The 20,235-nt window shown below is 32.7% G+C and overlaps 1 protein-coding gene across 7 annotated transcripts in view; it reads right to left on the reverse strand.

Moving 5' to 3' along the window:
- The window catches only part of KIAA0825 (KIAA0825 ortholog), a 554,607-nt gene that overhangs the window by 342,398 nt on the left and 191,974 nt on the right, over window positions 1-20,235 (reverse strand). For all 7 annotated transcript variants that reach the window (XR_008917190.1, XM_007487289.3, XM_007487287.3 and 4 more), the window contains 2 exons: window positions 9,840-10,030; window positions 7,689-7,871 (listed from right to left, as the gene is read on the reverse strand). Coding sequence is in view for 6 of the 7 variants with exons in the window: in XM_007487289.3 (XP_007487351.1) it covers window positions 7,689-7,871; window positions 9,840-10,030 (374 nt within the window). In the remaining variant the exon portion in view is untranslated. The remainder of the gene's footprint in view (window positions 1-7,688; window positions 7,872-9,839; window positions 10,031-20,235) is intronic.

Here is a 20,235-nt window from a genome sequence, read left to right on the forward strand (position 1 = left end):
TATAATCATGTGATCTCAGAATTTTATGTGATGGTCTAAAGTTTCCTTAATCTTTCCTTTCCCTAGCTTAGGTGGTAGCAAGATCATATTTGCTTCATAGAAGGGATTTTTAAAAGTGGCTTCCTTTTCCATTTTACATGTTTTTCCTTATCTTTTTTTTTTTGGCAAATGACAACATAGCACAGGGTTTAATTATTAAATATTTTATAGAATTCATTTATACATGCATTAGGGTCTAGTTTTTTTTTCCATTGGAAATCTATTGCTGGCTTGGTTTCTTTTTCTGAGTTAAATTGTTTAGGTTCTCTATTTGTTACTCTCTTAATCTGGATATTTTGCATTTTTATAAATATTTAACTTATTTACATTTTGACTTTTTTGGGATATGAGTTTAATGATTTCTGATAATTTCTTATTATAGATTTATTTTTCCATTTGTTATTGATTTTTCCCTCTAATTTCTATTTTGTTTTCCTCTCTTTTATCCAAATTAGCTGTTTTGTCTATTGTATTGGTATATTTTGAAAACCAACTCAGTTTTTCACTTCAATAGTCTTTTTTTAATTATAAGATCTCTACTTTTATACTAATTTGTAGTCTACTAATTTGTTGGCTTTATTTTTGCACAGAATGGTCTTCTCTCTTATTGATATGTTTATAAATGTAAAAATTCCCCTTAGGGATTGCTTTAGCTTTCTCTCAGATATTTTAGTAGGCTGTCTTATTGTTACTGTTTTTATGATTAGAACATACAAATAAATATTCAATATGAATCGTTTATCATAATTATTTTATTAGTAAATTTTATTATATGATCTAAAAGGTTGTTTAATATGGATGTATTTGTTTATAATTTTTATGCCTTAGCATATGGCAAATTTTTGTAATAGTGCCATTCAATGTTTCAAAATATGCATACTTCTTATAATTTCCATTTCCACAATCACCAAAGATCTATATACCAACTTTTTCACAGGTTATTTTAAGGTCCTCAACTTTTTTTGTGTGCTTATTTTGACATTAGATTCATCCAAGTCCAAAACAAAAATGATTATTTATTTTAGTAGTCCCCATTGTTTTGTTAGTTTTTCCATTAAGTACTTAAATGATGTTACACTTAAAGTTAATATATCTAATATTGATAGTTTTATTATCTATAGTGTTTTATAAATGATGTAATTTTCCTCCTTATTTCTCTTATCCATGTTGATTTTTACTATTATCTTATCTGAAATTATGATTGCCATTCTTGCTCATTTATTTTTTAAAAGGGCAATAAATTCTATTCTAGCTCCTCAAATTAATTTTCAAAATCTTTAATTGTACTTTTTATGAAAAAAATTGGGGGGTTTTGCTTTCTGATTTATTTTTCCTCCACTTTATGGACAAATTCATGCCCACATATTCATAGCTATGATTTTTTTTCTATTATAACTTCTTATTTTCCCATCAACTTATAAGGGAGAAAAAGGAAATTATCAGTAGCTATCTCTATTTAAATTTCCCAAAACAATTAGATTAGAATCTTAGTTTTCTCCTCTCCATTTTTTGTCTCAGCCCAGACTTAAATCACTTGGAGTAGAAGTTTTTTTCTTTTTATAATCAGTGAGGTATAGTTACAGTTTGTTTTGCTTGTGGATATCTCCCTTCCACCTTTAAACTACTCATCAGTCCAGGTCTCTATTTGTTTCTTTTAAAACTTAAACTGCCAAACTCAGATAAAAGTGATTTTTTTTAAAAAAGCCCTTACCTTCCATCTTAGAATTAATACTGTGTATTTATTTCAAGGCAGAAGAGTGGTAAGGACTAGACAATGAGGGGTTAAGTGGTTTGCCCAGGGTCACACAATTAGGAAGTATCTAAGAACAGATTTGTACCCAGGACCTCCAATCTCTAGGCCTGGCTCTTAATCCACCGAGCCACCTAGCTTCCCCGCTAAAAAGTGAATTTTATCAGAGGCCATTTACTCTCATTCTACCTCTCTCCTTCAGTAATATTCTATGGCATTTCAATTATGAGAAATCATAAAAATAATAATAAAAGTCACCCTCCCTTCCCATTTCTCTCACTCCCTCCTTTTTCACCTATATCTTCTCTCACCAAACTCATGATTTTGGCTTCAGTTCTTTGGTACATTTGGTCTCTTCTTATCTACTTGAAGTGTTTTTTTTCTTTTATCTTTGGACTCTGGAGTATAGCAACTACATTTATGGTTATTTTAAATATGGAATTCCTTTCTGGGGGGAAAGTAATAGATTCCATCTATCATTGCTTTACCCTCTACCTCCTAGTCTTCTGAGTAATTTTTCTTTCATAATTTATTGAAATATTAGACTTAGGTTTTTCTCTGTGTGTGAGTATGCTTTTCCTGGAATCCAGCAAAATAATAAATTTTGTCTCCTTACCCTGTTTTCCAGATTAGTTACTTTTGATCATGGATATCACATGTGTTTTGCCAAACTGCCTATCATTTGATAATGGTTAGCCAATAGCCGCGATAGTTCCTTGATTGGCTGGGAAGTCATGCAATGATTATTTCTGATCCACTTGCTGTTATGTCTTAACTTGTCTTGGCTTTGAAGCTGCTAGAGCCACTGCCATTTAGAGTCCATAGCTAGACACTAAATTGGAGCTCTGAGTTGCAAGAGGTAAATAGGAAATCAGAAAAAATTAGAAAAGGTCTATAAGATCTCAGTGTGGGACCTGAAATTCAAAGTGGGAATGGAGGGGTCAGTAGAACAATGAGTGGAGAGTTTGGACCTATGAAAGGCTTACTTTCATCTTGCCAAAATGCTCCTCTCATATAAGATTCCATTTATGATACAATCAGAGAGATAACTTTAAGATCTATATGTCCTAAAAAAAAGAACAAAAACAATTTTATGGCAAAGTTCTACAGATAGTCATGTTTGAAGATAAATTTATACAGATTACATCAAGAACTAAGTACAGCTAGAATACAATATGGCTATATGTTCAAAAGAAATTGACCTAGCTGTTCATCTGCAAAAAACAAATGCATATTTCCAGAATTAGAACCAAGAGATGAACAGGGAAAGTGCACGTTAATAAATATGAAAGAAAAACAATGAACAGGGGCCAGAAATTAAGAGAACTTATGAGGTCAGGCTGAATCACATTTGGAAAGTTGGGCATCAATTTTAATGATTTCTGTTTCCTGCCACCAAAGACCACATTTCTACCTCAGAGTGAAAGGTAGTGTGAAAATATTGAATAAAAGCTGGCCTCAGAGTTAAGAACAACTAGGTATAAGACCCACCTCTGTCACATAAATTAGAAGTTGCAGAAGCTCCCTATACTGATGAAATAAAAGTTATTTAAACACACATATAGACACATAAATTCTTGATGCTATATGACTACAAATCATGAAATGTTTTCTATCACACAAACAATTATTGCAGGAGGACCAAAAGGCAATGGAAAAAGATATGGTGGGTATAAATAAGCAGTAGCATGTTACCAAAGTTGTCCTTAAGTTCTAGGGTCTATTCTAGCCACTAGGCAAACTTGATACCTCGTTTGTAGACAGAAGATACTGACTATATAAAGTACCAAGTTTGAAAAGGTTCTTAACAAATCTTTATCCAAACAATTATATTTTATTAGGATTATTGCCACTTCAATGTTTCTAGTAAGTTAAAATGTAGAAATTTAGACCATCTACTCTTTTTTTTTAAATGAGGAATTTCTACACAAATTACATATAGAGAAAAGGAATAGCAGAAAGGAGAAAGGAGGAGAATTGGGGTTGTTGAAAGGTGGGTCAGTCAGAGAAATTTTTACTTTTTTGTAATTTTATATTGGAACAGGTATATTTCAGGGATTTAAAAGAGTCAAGTCCAGAGATCACACCAGGTGTTGTGCCCTATCAAGGAAAATAAACTGGTAATATGAGCTACTTTAAGGGTTATAAGATCTTTCTACTGCCTATCCTTTCTGGATCCATGACCACAATTGTCATTTTGTAAAGTTTGCTATAAACATGACTGACATATTAGAAGGCACCTTCCATCTTTGAGTTAAGTGCCCAATACTCTAAATTTTGTCTCACCACTTTTTAACACTCTAAAAGTGTTAAAATGCCATTCCTCCATATTGTTTTTTGTTTCAGCACTGGGATGGTCATATGAAATGATGCATGAAAAAATTTTTAGTACTACATATGCACGTGTGTATATGAAACATTGCATTTTCTCTTAAGAATAACCAGTGAAGTTTCTATAGCTAATGCTCTGAAAATATATAGCTTACAAGGGCAATTCCCCAATTAATAAGGGATCAAAGATTATCAACAATTCTCAGAAGAAATCCAAACAGTGAACAGTCATACCATATATTGTTCCAAATCACTATTGAAAAGAGAGATGCTAATCAAAACATTTCTGAGATTTCACCTCATACCCCTAAAGTTAGCAAAGATGACAAAAGATTAGAATGATAAATGCTAGAGGAGCTGCAAAAATAATACAATGTTGGTTGAGTTGCAAATTGGAAAAATAATTCTTTAAAAGAATTTAGAATTATGTTGGAAAAATGACTAAAATGTTTGTATATTTTGCCCAAGAGATCGGTCTGCTAGACATAAATCCCAGGAGATTGAAGACCCTAAATTCCCAAAAGCTACAACATATTTATAGCAGAATTTTTTTGTGCCAGTAAACAACCCCAAAGTAGATAGCTGTCCCTTGGGAAGTGACTAAACTAGTAGTGCATAAATGAAATAAAATATTACTTCACCATAAAAAACAACAAACACAAAGAATTCAGAAAAGCACAGAAAAAGACATATAATCTGAAACAGAGAAGTAAGAAGAACCAGAGAATAAATATATACAACAAAATAAATGGAAAGGACAAAAAAAGGAAAAGAAAAAGAGAAAAGGAAAGAAAAGAAATCAAACTCCAGGTAATTATAATGATCAAACTTATCTCTGAAGAATTGTCTAAACTAGCTTTGCTTCTTTTTTCTTTTCTTTTTTCCCTTTCTTTGTTAGGTCAGTGGGGAAGGGGAAAAGGAAATGAAGGTAATGTAAAAATAAAAAGGAACCAGGAAAAAATATTTTAAATTATTTTTTACTTGTTGAATACAAACTGGACTAAATGTTTTGTATATACAAGTACGGTGCAAGTTCTGAGGTTACTAATCTTTCAGTCTTTTTTTAACACACTGCTTTAAATTATAAGCATTTGGAAAACATATTTAACATACATTTTGTCTCAGCAGATCTTCCTATGTCACCAGAGCACCCAATCATAAAATTTCTTTAATAATATCCTAAGAAAAACTAGGTACCACAGGGGACAGCTGGGTAGCTCAGTGGATTGTGAGTCAGGCCTAGAGACGGGAGGTTCTAGGTTCAAATCTGGCCTCAGATGCTTCCTAGCTGTGTGACCCTGGGCAAGTCACTTGACCCCCATTGCCTAGCCCTTACCACTCTTCTGCCTTGGGTTTAAAAAAACAAACAAACAAAATAAACAACAACAACAAAAACTAGGACAACAACAAAAACTAGGCCCATACATACAGAGCTTTGAAAAAGAACACCTGTTTTGTAATCGGGTTTTATCCCTTTATTAAAAGCTTTAAAATCATTTATTTTTTTCTGAGTGATTTAGGGACCCATTTTAAACTCAAAATAGAAAATGTATTGTGTCTTATTGTCACACATGCAGAATAAAGTCAGTCACCTTTTAAATGCTTATAACTATAATGGACACATAACCCCCTTTACCACTAGCAACTCACATACTGTTTTCAGCAAATGTAATTTATGGGGAAGATTGTTTAAATGTTTCTTGGGAAGAAGGTATTGTGTCAAAACAATATATATATATGTATATATATATATCAATGAAATTCAAAATAAACAAAACAAGATTCATGACAAGCATGCTTTTATGAGAGATTTCAGAAGCATTTTCTAAAAATTCAACCATATCAACACTTAATTCTTATGGCATACAATTTGACACTCCTTTTGCTAAAATATAGTTCATAAAAAGACTAACATTTTGACCTTGAAGACAGAAAACACAAATAAGGGCCATCTCATGTTATATCTAGTTTTGTATATGGTTTAGTTTTACTTGGGCTCAAGACCTTTAGTATTTTCTCCCTAGTATTTAGAGAGAACAGGAAGATTTGGAATGATCATTTCATGAATGAGAAATATAATATACTTCAAAAGTAGGAATTTTGCTATAGGAGAATATCTATGAATTTGACTTGAAATTTATGTAGACTCAGAAGCTTTGAAGTGTCAGAGAATATTAATAGATATTTAGGAAAATGCTCATGTGTGTGTGTGTATATATATGTATATATATATATATAATATGTGTATACCTATTTATATGCACACACACATACACACACACATACACACATATATATATGCCTATTTATATGCATGCACATACACGTGTACACACAAAGCATCTCCAGAATTTTATTTCACTTGGAGCTTGATGTCACCATTATCTTAATCTTTTTTTTTAAACTCAAGTCAAACATTTCATTTGACCTTTCTTAGATTAACTTAATGGAAAAATTTGTCCTCACATCTTTAGTTGTGAATTTTCATGCTACAAAGCACTATATTTGTACTTAATAGCTAATAAAATCATTAACAATTCATTGGGTAGAATTTATAATATTCTTGGTGAAAATTAGCAATTGAAATTTGTTGAATGAGTCTGTAGTTAAAGCAGAAAAAAGATATAAAATCTTTATAATAAAGAAACAAATATTAAAAGGTCACAAGTTAATAATAATGAATGTGGTTTTTATTCTAAATAAAATATGTAATCTTTGATAATCATTTATTTGTTATATAGATGTACTGTTGCTTTAACTTTTTCTATTAATCTGTGACAAACCATGAAATTCAATATTGACCATGACCAATCCATGAAATTCATCAACTTTGTTCCTGATTTTCACAGAGCCTTACTCTTAGATCAAATGATCCACAGGACAGTTAGTAGGGCATTTTTTTTTTCATTTTTGGTATATCAGTTTAGTATATATATAAATACATATATATATATATATATATATATATATATAACATACAGATATATTATGAATCTCAAGCCCTGGGATTTTTATGATTATGATATTATAGAATAGCAAGCTCCTGGCAATTTATTTTACTATCTCTTGCCCCTTCTAAGTATTCTATTTCTAAAATTAGTCTTCAACCCATGGCTGTCAGAGAGAACAATCTGTATGCAGCCAATTTGTTAAAAGCCAAAGAGTGGGTGAAAATTATAGGGAAATTGAAATAAAGATTGTTAATTACTTTTTTGAATTTCTAACACAAAAATGTCTTGAATTGAAGATTCTCTGAAAATAATTATTTTACTTCATCCTACCCAGTGACTTAAAGATATATTAGCAGGCTGGTTTTATCCAAAGTAATGGCAATAATATGAAAATTTCTTAATAATCCATAAGTTAGTAGAGAAGGCACAGGACTCTGAGTCAGGAAGGCCAACTTTCAAATCCCACCCCATTTTCCTTAAAGATTTTCTTATCAATAAAATGGAGCAGTTGTACCTAATGGTCTCTGAGGCTCCCCCTTGCTCTACGTCTGTAATCCTATGAAGAACAATTACTTTGATAAATCATACAGCCTAAAAATAACAAGACCCATACTTACTTATATAATTCTGTTAATGGTGATGTCAAAATGACCATGGTTGTAAACAGATTATTGCAGTGGGCATGGATTTTCAAGATCTTTTCATTTATGCATTCACGAGGATTCAAGAGTTCCTGTACTGATCTACAAACTGACCAGAGCATTTGCTCAGTGCATATTAAAATTGCAGTAACATCAAATCTACAGAAAGTAAAGAGACAATGTATCAAAAAGTAATTCTTTTACCCTTGATATTTACAATGTCACCTATATGTGAAAAGAGTTGGGGGTGGGGGAAAGCCCAAATGAAGGGAATTAAGCATAATATTAAGTAATAATAGATGGGATAAAAAGATGATGTGATTCAACCAAAGCTTCTTGTGTGGAGCAGTAATAAAATTCTCATTAGCAACAATAAATTCTAGAAGTGGAAAGCATTTCAGGAGTGTAGGTCTATCTTCAGCTGTGTGGTATGCTTAGTTTGCATTATCGGAGAAAATAAAAACAGAAAAAAAATTGGTATAAAAAATTAAAAGAAAGCCATGAGATTGAGTTGAGAGTCAGAGGTAGCTAAAATTTGCTTTTGTTAGCATTAACTCAATGTGTTTTATTAAAAAAATATTTTTGTATGTAAATGAATCCCATGTATCCCATTGAACTTTTTAAATTTCAAATCGCTGTTCTTTCATTATCTGAGGATAGAGTTAAGTAAAAGATGGAAGACAATGTACAAATAAGATGATAGAAAGGGAGGAGAACTCAGGAACTTTTTGGTGAATTCAGTTAGTCTGGAAAATCTTATCTTTTGGCTTCTACTTAATTGGAAAATTTCTAAGTGTCTAAATATCTTTTAGTCATTACGTGACAATATAATTAATCATACAAAAAGTCAAACAGGGTTATAGGCTGTAAGAAGACCATCAGTACTAAATAGTCTTGGGTAGATTCAAATGTGGTTTATATATATGTTTTGCTACATAAATTACAGATTATTAAAAAAGGATATAAGGTAATATTTAATTTTAAATTATTCACAAGGAAGCTTTAATTTTAGCATAGTGTTTAACATCATTCATTGAAAAGGATTTGACATGTCTAAGAATGTGACCATCTACTAATGGTGGACTGAGGTAATCTTTAAAACACAAAATATAAGGTTAAATTACAAAATCAAGTGTAGGGAAAGTAACTCTTCAGCTTTGAATACAATGTTTATATTACCAACAGAAAACAACCACTTGAATAGTAGAGTTAAGCAATAAATATATTTCATACTTTGTGTGAACATATTTTTATCTAATATTCTATGAATTAATGACTATAAAACTTATAGTCAAAAGGGATTTGTCACTAAAAAAACATTAATGAAAGAAATTATTTTGTGCCCCTAAATGGCATTTTCCATTTTGTTCTTTAGCAGAAAATATATTTTATCTTGTTCAGTAATTTAAAACAGCTTTGACAAAATACTGTATTTATGAAACACTAATGAAACAGGGCCTAGATTACGGCATACTTTGGAGAAAAGTAAATAAGAAATTATTTTCCTTGCCAGGAAAAAACTCTTTAATTACATGTAAAAGAATACAAGTATTCCAACAACCATATGAAAAAAGAATATTTTTAAAACAGTATCATTTTATATAGTAGTTTGCTATAAGATACCACTTTGTATATGAAATTAAATTACAATATTGAATAGTTACTACTAAGTCACCTCAAAGCTAATGTCCTTGATTTAATACCTAATTACTGTTGCCCCAAATATTCCTTGAAATAACATTGTATTGAAATGGTCCTTATTAATAAAAAATAAGAACAGAGAAATGAAATGAAGAAAAAAGAAAGAAGGAAAAGAGATAAAAAGGGAGGCAACAAAGAGAGGCAGAAGTTTTGAGTGAGCTAAGAAACATCATTATTTAAAAGGGAATTATTTTAATTTAGTTATACAACTGTATTTTAAGGTTTTTTAAAATAAAGTCATTAGAACTGTTTCACATTTCCCTTTAATTATCTGAGGAGATTTACCTGTTACCCTTTTAAAAGTCATAAATGTTTTAAATAGGAACAGGGTTTTGCCAAATGAGTCAGAATTAAATTATGACTAACATAAAATTAAGGGAAACGATTTATTTTTAACAAAGTACCAAGAAATCACATTTCAATTACCTTATCTGTGGAGTTCTCTTATAACTGGGATGGGCCTGAGAATATCTGGAGGCCAGCAGATCCAAAGATTTCTCCAACACATCTATGAGAATTTCTTGGGCTAACTTGGGGGGTAGAACAGCCCACAGATCATGATGGAGAGCACAGCAGAAATAATGCCACATCTGGATAGAGAATGAGCATCTTTCCCCCTGGCAAAATCACAACACATTAAACAATAGAATCACATATTCCAAAATGTCAGCTGGGTTCCTGTGAATCTTATTAGTTCAGGCTGAAAGGAAATAGCTGAAGAGTTCGAGACACTGGAAGACCAAGAAAGATTCTTGACAAGATGTAAAACATCTTTATTGACAAAGAAACACATGTTCTTTTTCAATTACAATACCAACTATTCTACCACAAAGCCAAGCCACAAATATTTAACTTCCATACCCTTAATTAACCTACTCCTGACCTATTGTTTAAAATTTATTTTAAAACTATCTGCTTTGTAGTTGCTTTACTAGTCATGTTCACTTATGATAGTGGCTATGTCTTCTAAAAACATGATTCAAATTACTTAAATTACTTAAATATGTATATTCCTCTACAACCATTATCATTACTGACAGATTTTTATGAATGTTTCAAATTGCCCAATTATGATGAAAGGGCAGGAGTAAAAATAATCTTGCAACTACATTCTTATAGCTATGAAAGTAACTAAGGGGGTTGGGAAACTTTTGAAGATTACATTAAGCTATTTCACCTATGACATTTTAATAATACCAAAAAGGGCACTAAAATCATATGATTTATAAGAATTCTAGGCAGATGTCTTATTTTTATTACTTAGTATTTTAACAATACATTTTACAATTCAACAGTCAAATTCTCATTCTTCTACCCCCACCTTGGCAGATCTCTTCTCTATACAAAGTCTCCCTTGACTGCAAGGGGAACTCTATACCATGATGGTGCATGGAAAAGAGAGAAAAAAGAATATGGTTCCAAATATCTTAAAATAGTTAATTAATTAAATCTCAGAGAGTAAGTAAATGGACCTCCTTTCTGTCAAATCAGATCACAAAATTATTTGATATATATTATATGGTAGTAGTAGTAGTAGTAGTAGTAGTAGTAGTAGTAGTAGTAGTAGTAGTAGTAGTAGTAGTCTCTCAGTAACGGAGAATGACGATTGTCATTGTGCACTTTCATCTGTGATGTACCCTCATATGACTTGAAGAGGGTGGGGATAGATGAGTGTGCACAAAAACACTTATGCGTGAAGGAGATTTAAGTGGAAAAGCCGATGCACAGAGACAGTCCCACTCTCTCGGAGTTGGAAGCCTGGGTCCAGTGGCACGAAAAGTCGTTACACCTGGAGACTTCCTCAGCTGCATTGAATGGCCTTGTTGTCTTTTGTGCTCCAACACTCCCTAAGCACTCCACAGTGCCTTGCTGTGTTGCCCTCTCAGCCATTGAACCTTCTTATTGGTTTCTTCCGTCTGTTCGGCCGAAGCAATCTTCACATGCTGGGTGAGCAAAGCCTTAGTTCACCAGGGGTCTACGACCCGATGGCTACCCTCACAAGGTTTAGCTGGCCTGTCGAAGCTGTTGCCCGGGATGTGGCCGCTGCCACATGCTAGCAGCTACTAGGAGTTTATATGTTATATAATATAATAATATAAATAACATACATATATAAATAATATCTATAATCATGTTTCTATATTATTTGATAGAGAACTTTTCTTCAAAAAGCATCCAGTGCATGTAAAAATACCATTAAAATAATAAAAAATTATGTTTTCTCTCCTTAGGTTAAAATGTCTGTTTCAATCATGACTTATTTTAAATTGTGAATCTTCAAAGAAGCATCTGTTACCCTCAAAGTTCATGGTTTCATCTGCAGACATGTTTAATAAGTCATATTAAAGATATTAACTTTTGATCACTAAAATAATTTGTATTCAATGGAATAATGGTCTTATTGATCTAGTAAATTTTGGAGACAAACATGCATTTTTTTTTTTGCCAATAATTTTTGCCAACATTTTTCTTCTGAAGTTCAAAGTGGAGCTGGGACTTCAAATATCTACTTTCCTTCTTTATGACTAGATTAGGTATATAACTAGTAAAGTTATAAGCTTGTAAAATTAAACTGCTAAAGCCCATGACAGTGCCTCATAGTTTCACTGTTGTGTATAAAGATAAACTAGCACATTCTTTAGAAGTACAAATGAAATACAAAGAAATCTGGGGGGGAAAATGGAAAGAAAAACAGGATGAGAAGAATGAAGAACCTACTAACTTGAATCATATGAAGAAAAGTAAATGAGAAGGAATGGACAAAGAATTCTGATGGAGACTAGAAGGGAATAACATGATATGTGATGCAGTGAAATTGATTTAAATATAAATAAGTTTACTAAGCAAACTTAATTTATATACTCAATGTTAAGTTTTGAATAAAATATTTTTAAGCAACCTGAATTAAAAAAAAATAACTATCTAAAGGGGCTGTGTTATTGGGAGTGACACTATCAAAAAAGTAGAATTTAGTGATGATTTGATTATTTTTATATGTCACCATTCCTGGAGCAAATCACATCACCTTGATTCTTTTGATCCTTTAAGTCCTCAAAGATATCAAAAAATTGATTTCATTAAGATTTGTATCATAAAAATATTCTCCCGTGTTTGTTTTGTATGATCTATCACATTCTTGTTGCTTATACTTGTATAAAATACTTTCTTTTTACTTCAAATGATCCTAAACTGGCAATCTTTCTAACAAGGCTTTTCAAAATGTGTTTTGTTATAGTAGAAGCAACAGTGTTTTCGTTAAAGACAAAATATGATGCATTTATTTTTTCTGACCTGTTTCTTTATGTGTTGTAAATTCAAAACTATTCTACTGGTAAACATCTGTTATTTTTGCAGACTCAGTATAATGTGAGCAGATGTGAGCTTTTATTTAGATTATATATCAGGAAACAAGCAGCTGGGCTTTATTACATAAGCCACTCAGTATTATCTTTGAACAGACAATTTGTTATTCTTTGACTATTGGAAAACATAAGTTCCCCAAATTTGCGGCAGATGTGAACCATGGTAAAAGCTTGATTTTTAAAATGTACTCTGAATACAACCAGCACTTAATCAGTAAGATACTGAACCTTTAGGTTTTCACACCCTGACTGTTTTTGGGGGGCAAATGGCTTTATGAAAGTAATACAGTTAGGGTACAATTGATATCACCAAACCATTGATGCATATTTATTCAGATATTGTAAATTAATTTATTGTTCCATTCCTATTTGCTATATGTGGAAGGATGTTCCCTGAGAATATTATCATGCCTCTAATCATGAGGAAGCTATCTCCTCTTCTTTCAAGTCAACCCTACTAGAATATTTTACTACTTCTGTTTTACAAATCAGTTGGAATAATAGGAGAAGAGGGAAAAGGGGGAAGTGAGAGAAAAAAAATCACGTCAGATACTCCAGATGTCAAAACATTTAAAACCCAACACTATTTTTAGAAGGTTTTTATTTTCGGTGTATAGAAAAGCAGGATCACTTTATTTTTCAGAGCATAAATAACGATGCACTAGCTCTGCAATTAAATTGTAACTACTGACCATGTAAGTATATGGAAGCTACTGTACCATGTAATCACAGAGTAACTATCTTGTTATTTCTGTCTTCTAAACTAGAGCCTATATCATAAGATCTAAAAGCTGCGTGTTACATGGTAATTTGTTTTTTTAACTACTCAGTAGCTTCAATAATAGGGCCTGAAAATCCCCTTATTGTTTATGTCATTCTATGAAGCTATTCTCTGCACCAAATTACATTTAAGGAAGCATTTAGAGCTGACCAATTAAATAGTATTGGATGTATACGGTAGTTGAAAATATCATACAGGATGAGTAATTTTTGCTTTGACATATTCTCAGTTAGAAAAATGTAATAAGCACATTTCAAGCTTTCAGTTTACCTGAAAGCAAATTGGGGAATTTGTGATACTGCCAAGGCAGAGAAAGGACCAGTGCCTCCATTCTTATCTCCAGCTACCAGCTGCACTCTGCTACTTTGCCTTTCTCTCCCTCACAAGTCCTCTCTACTAAGGCTTTTAGAAGTAGGTTGTGTTGGGCAAAAGTAGAATTGATGTGGCTGCTAAAACTACCTGGGAAGGGTCACTGAAGAAGAGAAAGAATGATACAAAAGAAACAAGCTCTTTCTAAAGCTTCTGCTTTCCCTTTTCTTTATTTAATAGCAGCTCTTATGCTAACAATTGTCCTAAGAGTAAATGAAACATAATAATAACAATAATAACTGACTGGCATTTATTTAAACAGCTCTTAATTTATCAAATAAATTTGCACTGGAATTAAGGTATCAACATTTGACATCAGCCCAGGTGACTGGGCTCAATAGACCACCTTATAAGCCAATAGGACGTGGTTCAGTGGATAGAATGGTGGGCCTAGAGCTGGAAGAACCTGAGTTCAAGTCCAGCTTCAGATGTTCCTAATGATATAACCCTAGGCAAGTCACTTAACCTCCAATTGCCTGACAAAAGGATCCATGGAGAAGGAAAAGGCAAGCTACTCCAGTACCCTTGCCACGAAAACCCCATGGATAGTTATGGGCTACTGGGGCATGAAGAGTTGGACTTAACTGAACAACAACAAAGGATGATCAACATTAGTTTTTATGACAATTGGCAAAACCAGAAATCAGGACCTCTAGTTTGGAGGAAAGGGTTTATATAGTTATATAGTTGATTTGAAAAAAAAACTATTAAGATAGTATAAATGTTTCACACAAACTTCAAATCAATTTCAAGGAATTTAAATGATGTATCCATATATAAACAGCAGGATTTAGAAGGTAAAAAATATAATGAAATCCGGATGATGAATAATTTTACTTGGTCCTAGGTTTTCCTACACTGGGACTCATTAGGGTTTAATTTCAGGATAAATTTAGAATGTTAAGATATAGGCCAAATGACAGTAGGTAAATCATGACTGGTCAGGTAGGTTTTATATACAACTCACAATAATTGATGACAAAAGGAAAAAGAATAAGAAAAAAAAGAAAATAACAAACCATATTCATCAAAGTAAATATTTTGATACTTTGATTAACTTGGCACCTTACTGCTGGTGTCCTTCCCCCAATGATGAAGATTATTATCCATATCTACTCTTCTCATTCTGTGTGATTTCTGTTCATGTCCTCCTATAAATCAACCACATGAAATTGACCCAGTTTTCTGGGGTCATCTTCTAATTCTCTTGATATTATGTGGATACCAGAGAAGCAAAATAGATTTTCTATAAATTATGGCCAGTCCAACTTTTCTAGTCACATATCAACCTAAAGGCATTTTCTAACATATTTTTTTTTCTCTCATGTAAGTATTGGTTGGTAATATGTTGCCATTCAACATTGTCCCTTGAGTGACCTTCACCTTTTGTCCTTCAGAGCCTGACATAGGACCATAAAATCATAGATGTAGAGATATAACAGATCTCAGGAACCATCTATCCCAGCTCTCATTTTACATGTGAGAAAATTGAAGACAAGGAAGCTTACTCAATGTCACAAATATTACACAAATAAGAGGAGGGATTTGAGCTTCTCTGAATCTGGAAGTCCATTGGATCTTTCTGCTATATCACAATGCTTCACAAAATGTCAGCATGGAAGCATACTTACATGAAACTCATCAAAGTGAATGTTTTCTCTAGTGATGTAGATTATTAACCCATGCCTGCCCATTCCATATGATTTTTTTGTCTATATGTTTCTCTAAGTTTCCCCAAAAGAATTCCACTTCGCATTCTGGGACTTTCCTTGCTTTCTCTTGGCATTGCAAAGACACCAGATGACCTGAACAACAGTTATCATTCAATCTTGCCATGTGACCAAACTATTATTTTTCAATCATATTTTTTAATAAACTTTATACAACTCATCTTCACCACTTGTTTGTTTTGTATTATAGCATGCTATCCACCTACATTTGACTTCTGAATTTTAATCAATTGCAATTCTTTGGAGACTATAGAGTTCTATGACTTTCAATGTTATCTATTGAATAATAGGATTAAAAAGATAGGCCTTCATCTCAGGAAGAAATCTGTAATGATTCAAAGACTTTAGCTATTTATATGCAATCTAGCCCACTCTCCTTCCCATTTAATTACAAGCTCAATTTACTGCCTATTAGCAATTTATCATCTAATATATACACATATGTATATTATGCACATATACAGATATAATCTATATATACATGTATGTAATATAACTTCTATGCTGTCTATATAACTATATATCATGGATTAGGTAACAGCACTTTTACCCACTTTGAGTGGTTTAAGAGCTCATCCAGTGGCAATTTGGAACTATGCCCAAAGGGCTTTAAAAGACTGCTTGCCCTTGGATCCAGCCATATCACTGCTAGGATTATACCCCAAAGAGATCATGAGGTAAAAGACCTGTACAAAAACATTCATAGCTGCACTCTTTGTGGTGGCAAAAAATTGGAAAAGGAGGGGATGCCCTTCAATTGGGGAATGGCTGAACAAATTGTGGTATCTGTTGGTGATGGAATACTATTGTGCTCAAAGGAATAATAAAGTAGAGGAATTCCATGGGGACTGGAATGACCTCCAGGAATTGAATCAGAGTGAGAGGAGCAGAACCAGGAGAACATTGTTCACAGAGACAGACACTGGTATAATCGAATGTAATGGACTTCTCTACTAGCAGCAGTGCAATGACCCAAGACAATTCTGAGGGACTTATGAGAAAGAACACTATCCACATCCAGAGAAAGAACTGTGGGAATAGAAATACAGAAGAAAAACAACTGCTTGATCCCATGGATCGATGGGGATATGATTGGGGATATAGACTCTAAATGAACATCCTAGTGCAATTATCAATAATATGGAAATAGGACTTGATCAATGACACATGTAAAACCCAGTGGAATTGCATGTCAGCTATGGGGTGGGGGGTGTTGAAGGAGAGGAGGGAAAGAAAATGAATCATGGGAAAATATTCTAAATTAATTGATTAAATAAAAATTTTCAATTCATCTCTTAAAAAAAAAAAACTCATCCAGGAGTCTCTGAAATGTTTTTGGGATCAAAACAATCAACCCAATAATATGTGCAAAAAAAGGAAACACTATAAGGAATATCTGTCTTTATAAGGAATTCCTTTTCAACTTGGGCTGTACAATGAATCTTCATCATAGCAATGGCAAACATGATTGATAAACATACCTGTGCATTTTATATCTCAACATATATTAATGATCAGAGGGTCATTCAAGAAAGTCATTGTGTTACATCTCTTGAGAGATCATGCCTAATTTTGACATATGCATGATGCATTTTCATGGGAGGTTATGTATGCCTACATTACTAGTACAATAATGTAATTTATGTGGGAGATGCCATTTTAGGTGGTCAGAGTGGTTTAACATGTGTTAAACCCCCATTAAAGATACATGATATGAATGCATTCTTGTTGGAAGAGAATCTTTCCTCTCCCACATCAAAAGCATTTTCTTTGAACAAGACATGAGCTTTCTGGTCAGGGGAACACCAGGCTAACCTGAATGCAAGAGGTTTGAAGGACAGCATAGTCTCCAGTATCTAATCAGGACTCTAATGAGGATAAAGTCAGTTTCTCATAGATGATTATTCAAAGAAATGGAGAAAAAGAGGTGCCTCAGGAAGTCTGCTCCTTCAGGATTTCTCAGAGGCCTAAAGCTAGCACAATCTCTGATATGTGGTCTTGAGGCTTTTCATGGCCATACCAAAGAACACTACCAATTCCTAGCAATTGACTACTCAAAGAAGAGACAGGGAAGAGATGTTAGTTTGGAATTTGTTTCAGGGTCCTCTAGAATGATTTCTAAAATCCATCTTGGACCTCCTGGAGCATCAACAGAGTACAAAAGCAGCCCCTAGTAGATGACAACATAAGGTGACAGCAATGGGGAACATCTGCACAGGGATGTAAAAATACAGATAATCAAGGTCAAAGATTGTGGTAGAGGATTGTGTTTAGTCCTAGATACCTGTACCAAGCAAGATGGCAAAAGAAATATCAATAGGAAACCAGAATCCAGTCACCAGTAAGGACTGTAGTAAGGAAATGATAATAGCATTTATATTATACTGGGGAAAAGATCAAGGCTTCTAAATAGCCTATCCAAAAGCATAGGATAGGATAGAGCCCAGACCTGGCACAAAGTCTGAATATAGAATTCAAGGCTGGAGATACAGGTAAACAGGAGAAAATTCCTAATTCAACAATAACAGCAAAATAATACAGAGGTTAACCTATTGTGAAGATATGAAGAATATCAATTCTTAACTGAATAGTAAGCATTACTATGAGAAGTCAGCAAATGGTCTATGAAATTTAGAATGTAATTTTAAGCTTAAAATATTCCTTTAAACTTCAAAGACTCTAAAAGTCAACCCAAGAAATGAAACTAGAGATGAAAAATATAAAATTAAGAATGCTTGAGAAAAAAATTAGAGAATAAATACTTTAGAATAAAAGAACCTTACCCAAGAAGAAACCCCACCCCCCAATCAGAAATTGTGCACACAAAACATGAAACAACAAGAAACATTAGAACAAAGTCAATAGATTGAAAAAAATAAAAGAACATGTGAGGCTCTTACTATAAAAAACAATTGGCAAAGAACAAATAAAGAAAAGACAACTTAAAAATATTGGACTTCCTGAAAAACTGCTTTAACAAAAAACATAGATCTTTTATTGTAAGAAATCATAAAGGAAAATTGTCCCAAAACAAAGAACAAAGTAAAAACATAATAATTCAATGATTACATTTCAAACAAACCCCAAATCAAAAACAAATCTCATATTCAAAATGCAAGCTTTCCAGGTCAAAGACAAACTACTGTAAGCATCCAAAAAAGAAAAAAAATCAAGAACCACCAGGCTACATAAAAGATCTCAGAGACTATATTTACAATAAAAGTAAGAACATCTTGGAATATGATATACCAAAAGGCAAAAAAAAAAAGGCTTATACCAAAGAATAACTTATCTTGAAAAACTGAATACAATTCTAATAAAAGGAGAGGATATTTAAGCATTCCACATATGAAACCAGAAATGGCTGGAATCTTTTAAATGCAAACACAGAATATAATATTAAAAAGAATAAGATAAAGAGCACTTTTTTCTAACATGGGAAGAAGAAACATCTTTAGAACTCCACTTTCTTCAAGGGTCAACAGAAAGTAATGAAAGAGAAACACATGATTTAAATGTAATTTTGTTGGTTTTAGAAGAGGAAAGAAAAGGAGGAATATATTCTTTTCAAAACTGTGGTCTGCCAAAGGAACATATAATAACGGCGCAAGGGGGAAAAGCAAACATCTCAGAAATGACCTGGTTATCAGAACTAGGCAAAAAATGGCAACAAAATAAATATTTCAGTATAATAAATAGAAGGAAATAGGTGGGAACTGGGAGAGGGTGCTCTAAAAGGGAAGATACAGTTGCAGAGAAAATGATCACAAGCAAGACAAACCAACTATTCTGGAAAGAAAAATTGAGCTATCAAGCTATTTCCAAGTAAACATCCAGCAAGAATCACAAAATTTGGACATCATATTCTCTAATTAGAGGAAACAAAAACAAAGAAATATACAGAATAGAATTCAGAAAATGGAAGATAGCCCAACTTTTTGGAAATCAATCAAATACTCAGAGCTAGAACAAAGAAAGTTGTAGATGTCTGTAGATGAGATAGCCTTCTTCTCAAAATTCCCTAAGCTCTCACAGAATTTTGGATTTGAAATTAGGGCAAACTATTCAAAAGGTCACTGTCCTTGACTCTAACAAGGAAGGATTCAAAGGTAGGGAAGATGGAACATAAGTCAAGTGAGATGCAAAGAAGCAAACAAGAAGGAAAAGGAGATGTCATAATAGGTAGATGGAAAGAGAGAAAGCAATTTAAGGAAGTTCTAAACTATGGTAATGAGAATGAGAGAAAACTAAACTATGCCTCTGGCAAACCCTACACTATTTTTCTTGTCTTAGTCCCTGGACTACAAGTAAAGAGAGGACTTCTTTCTACTTTTCCTCTTTTTCAGTGGATGATTATGGCTGCTTTTAATATTGCCATTTTTGTAAATGTTATTTTTTAAGTGATTTCTCAGTGGGATTATTTTAGTTAGCTAGGATTTGTTGAGTTAGTAGGATTATTAGTTAGCAATATGGCTGGGAGCACAGGGAGACCAAACCAGGAGAGAAATAACATTGAAGTTTTATAAACCCAGATCAGATTTTCCAACATAAACTGGCTGAAGTTGTGAACTGTATATTTT

This window comes from Monodelphis domestica, chromosome 3, assembly GCF_027887165.1.
Source record: "Monodelphis domestica isolate mMonDom1 chromosome 3, mMonDom1.pri, whole genome shotgun sequence".
NCBI lineage: Eukaryota > Metazoa > Chordata > Mammalia > Didelphimorphia > Didelphidae > Monodelphis > Monodelphis domestica.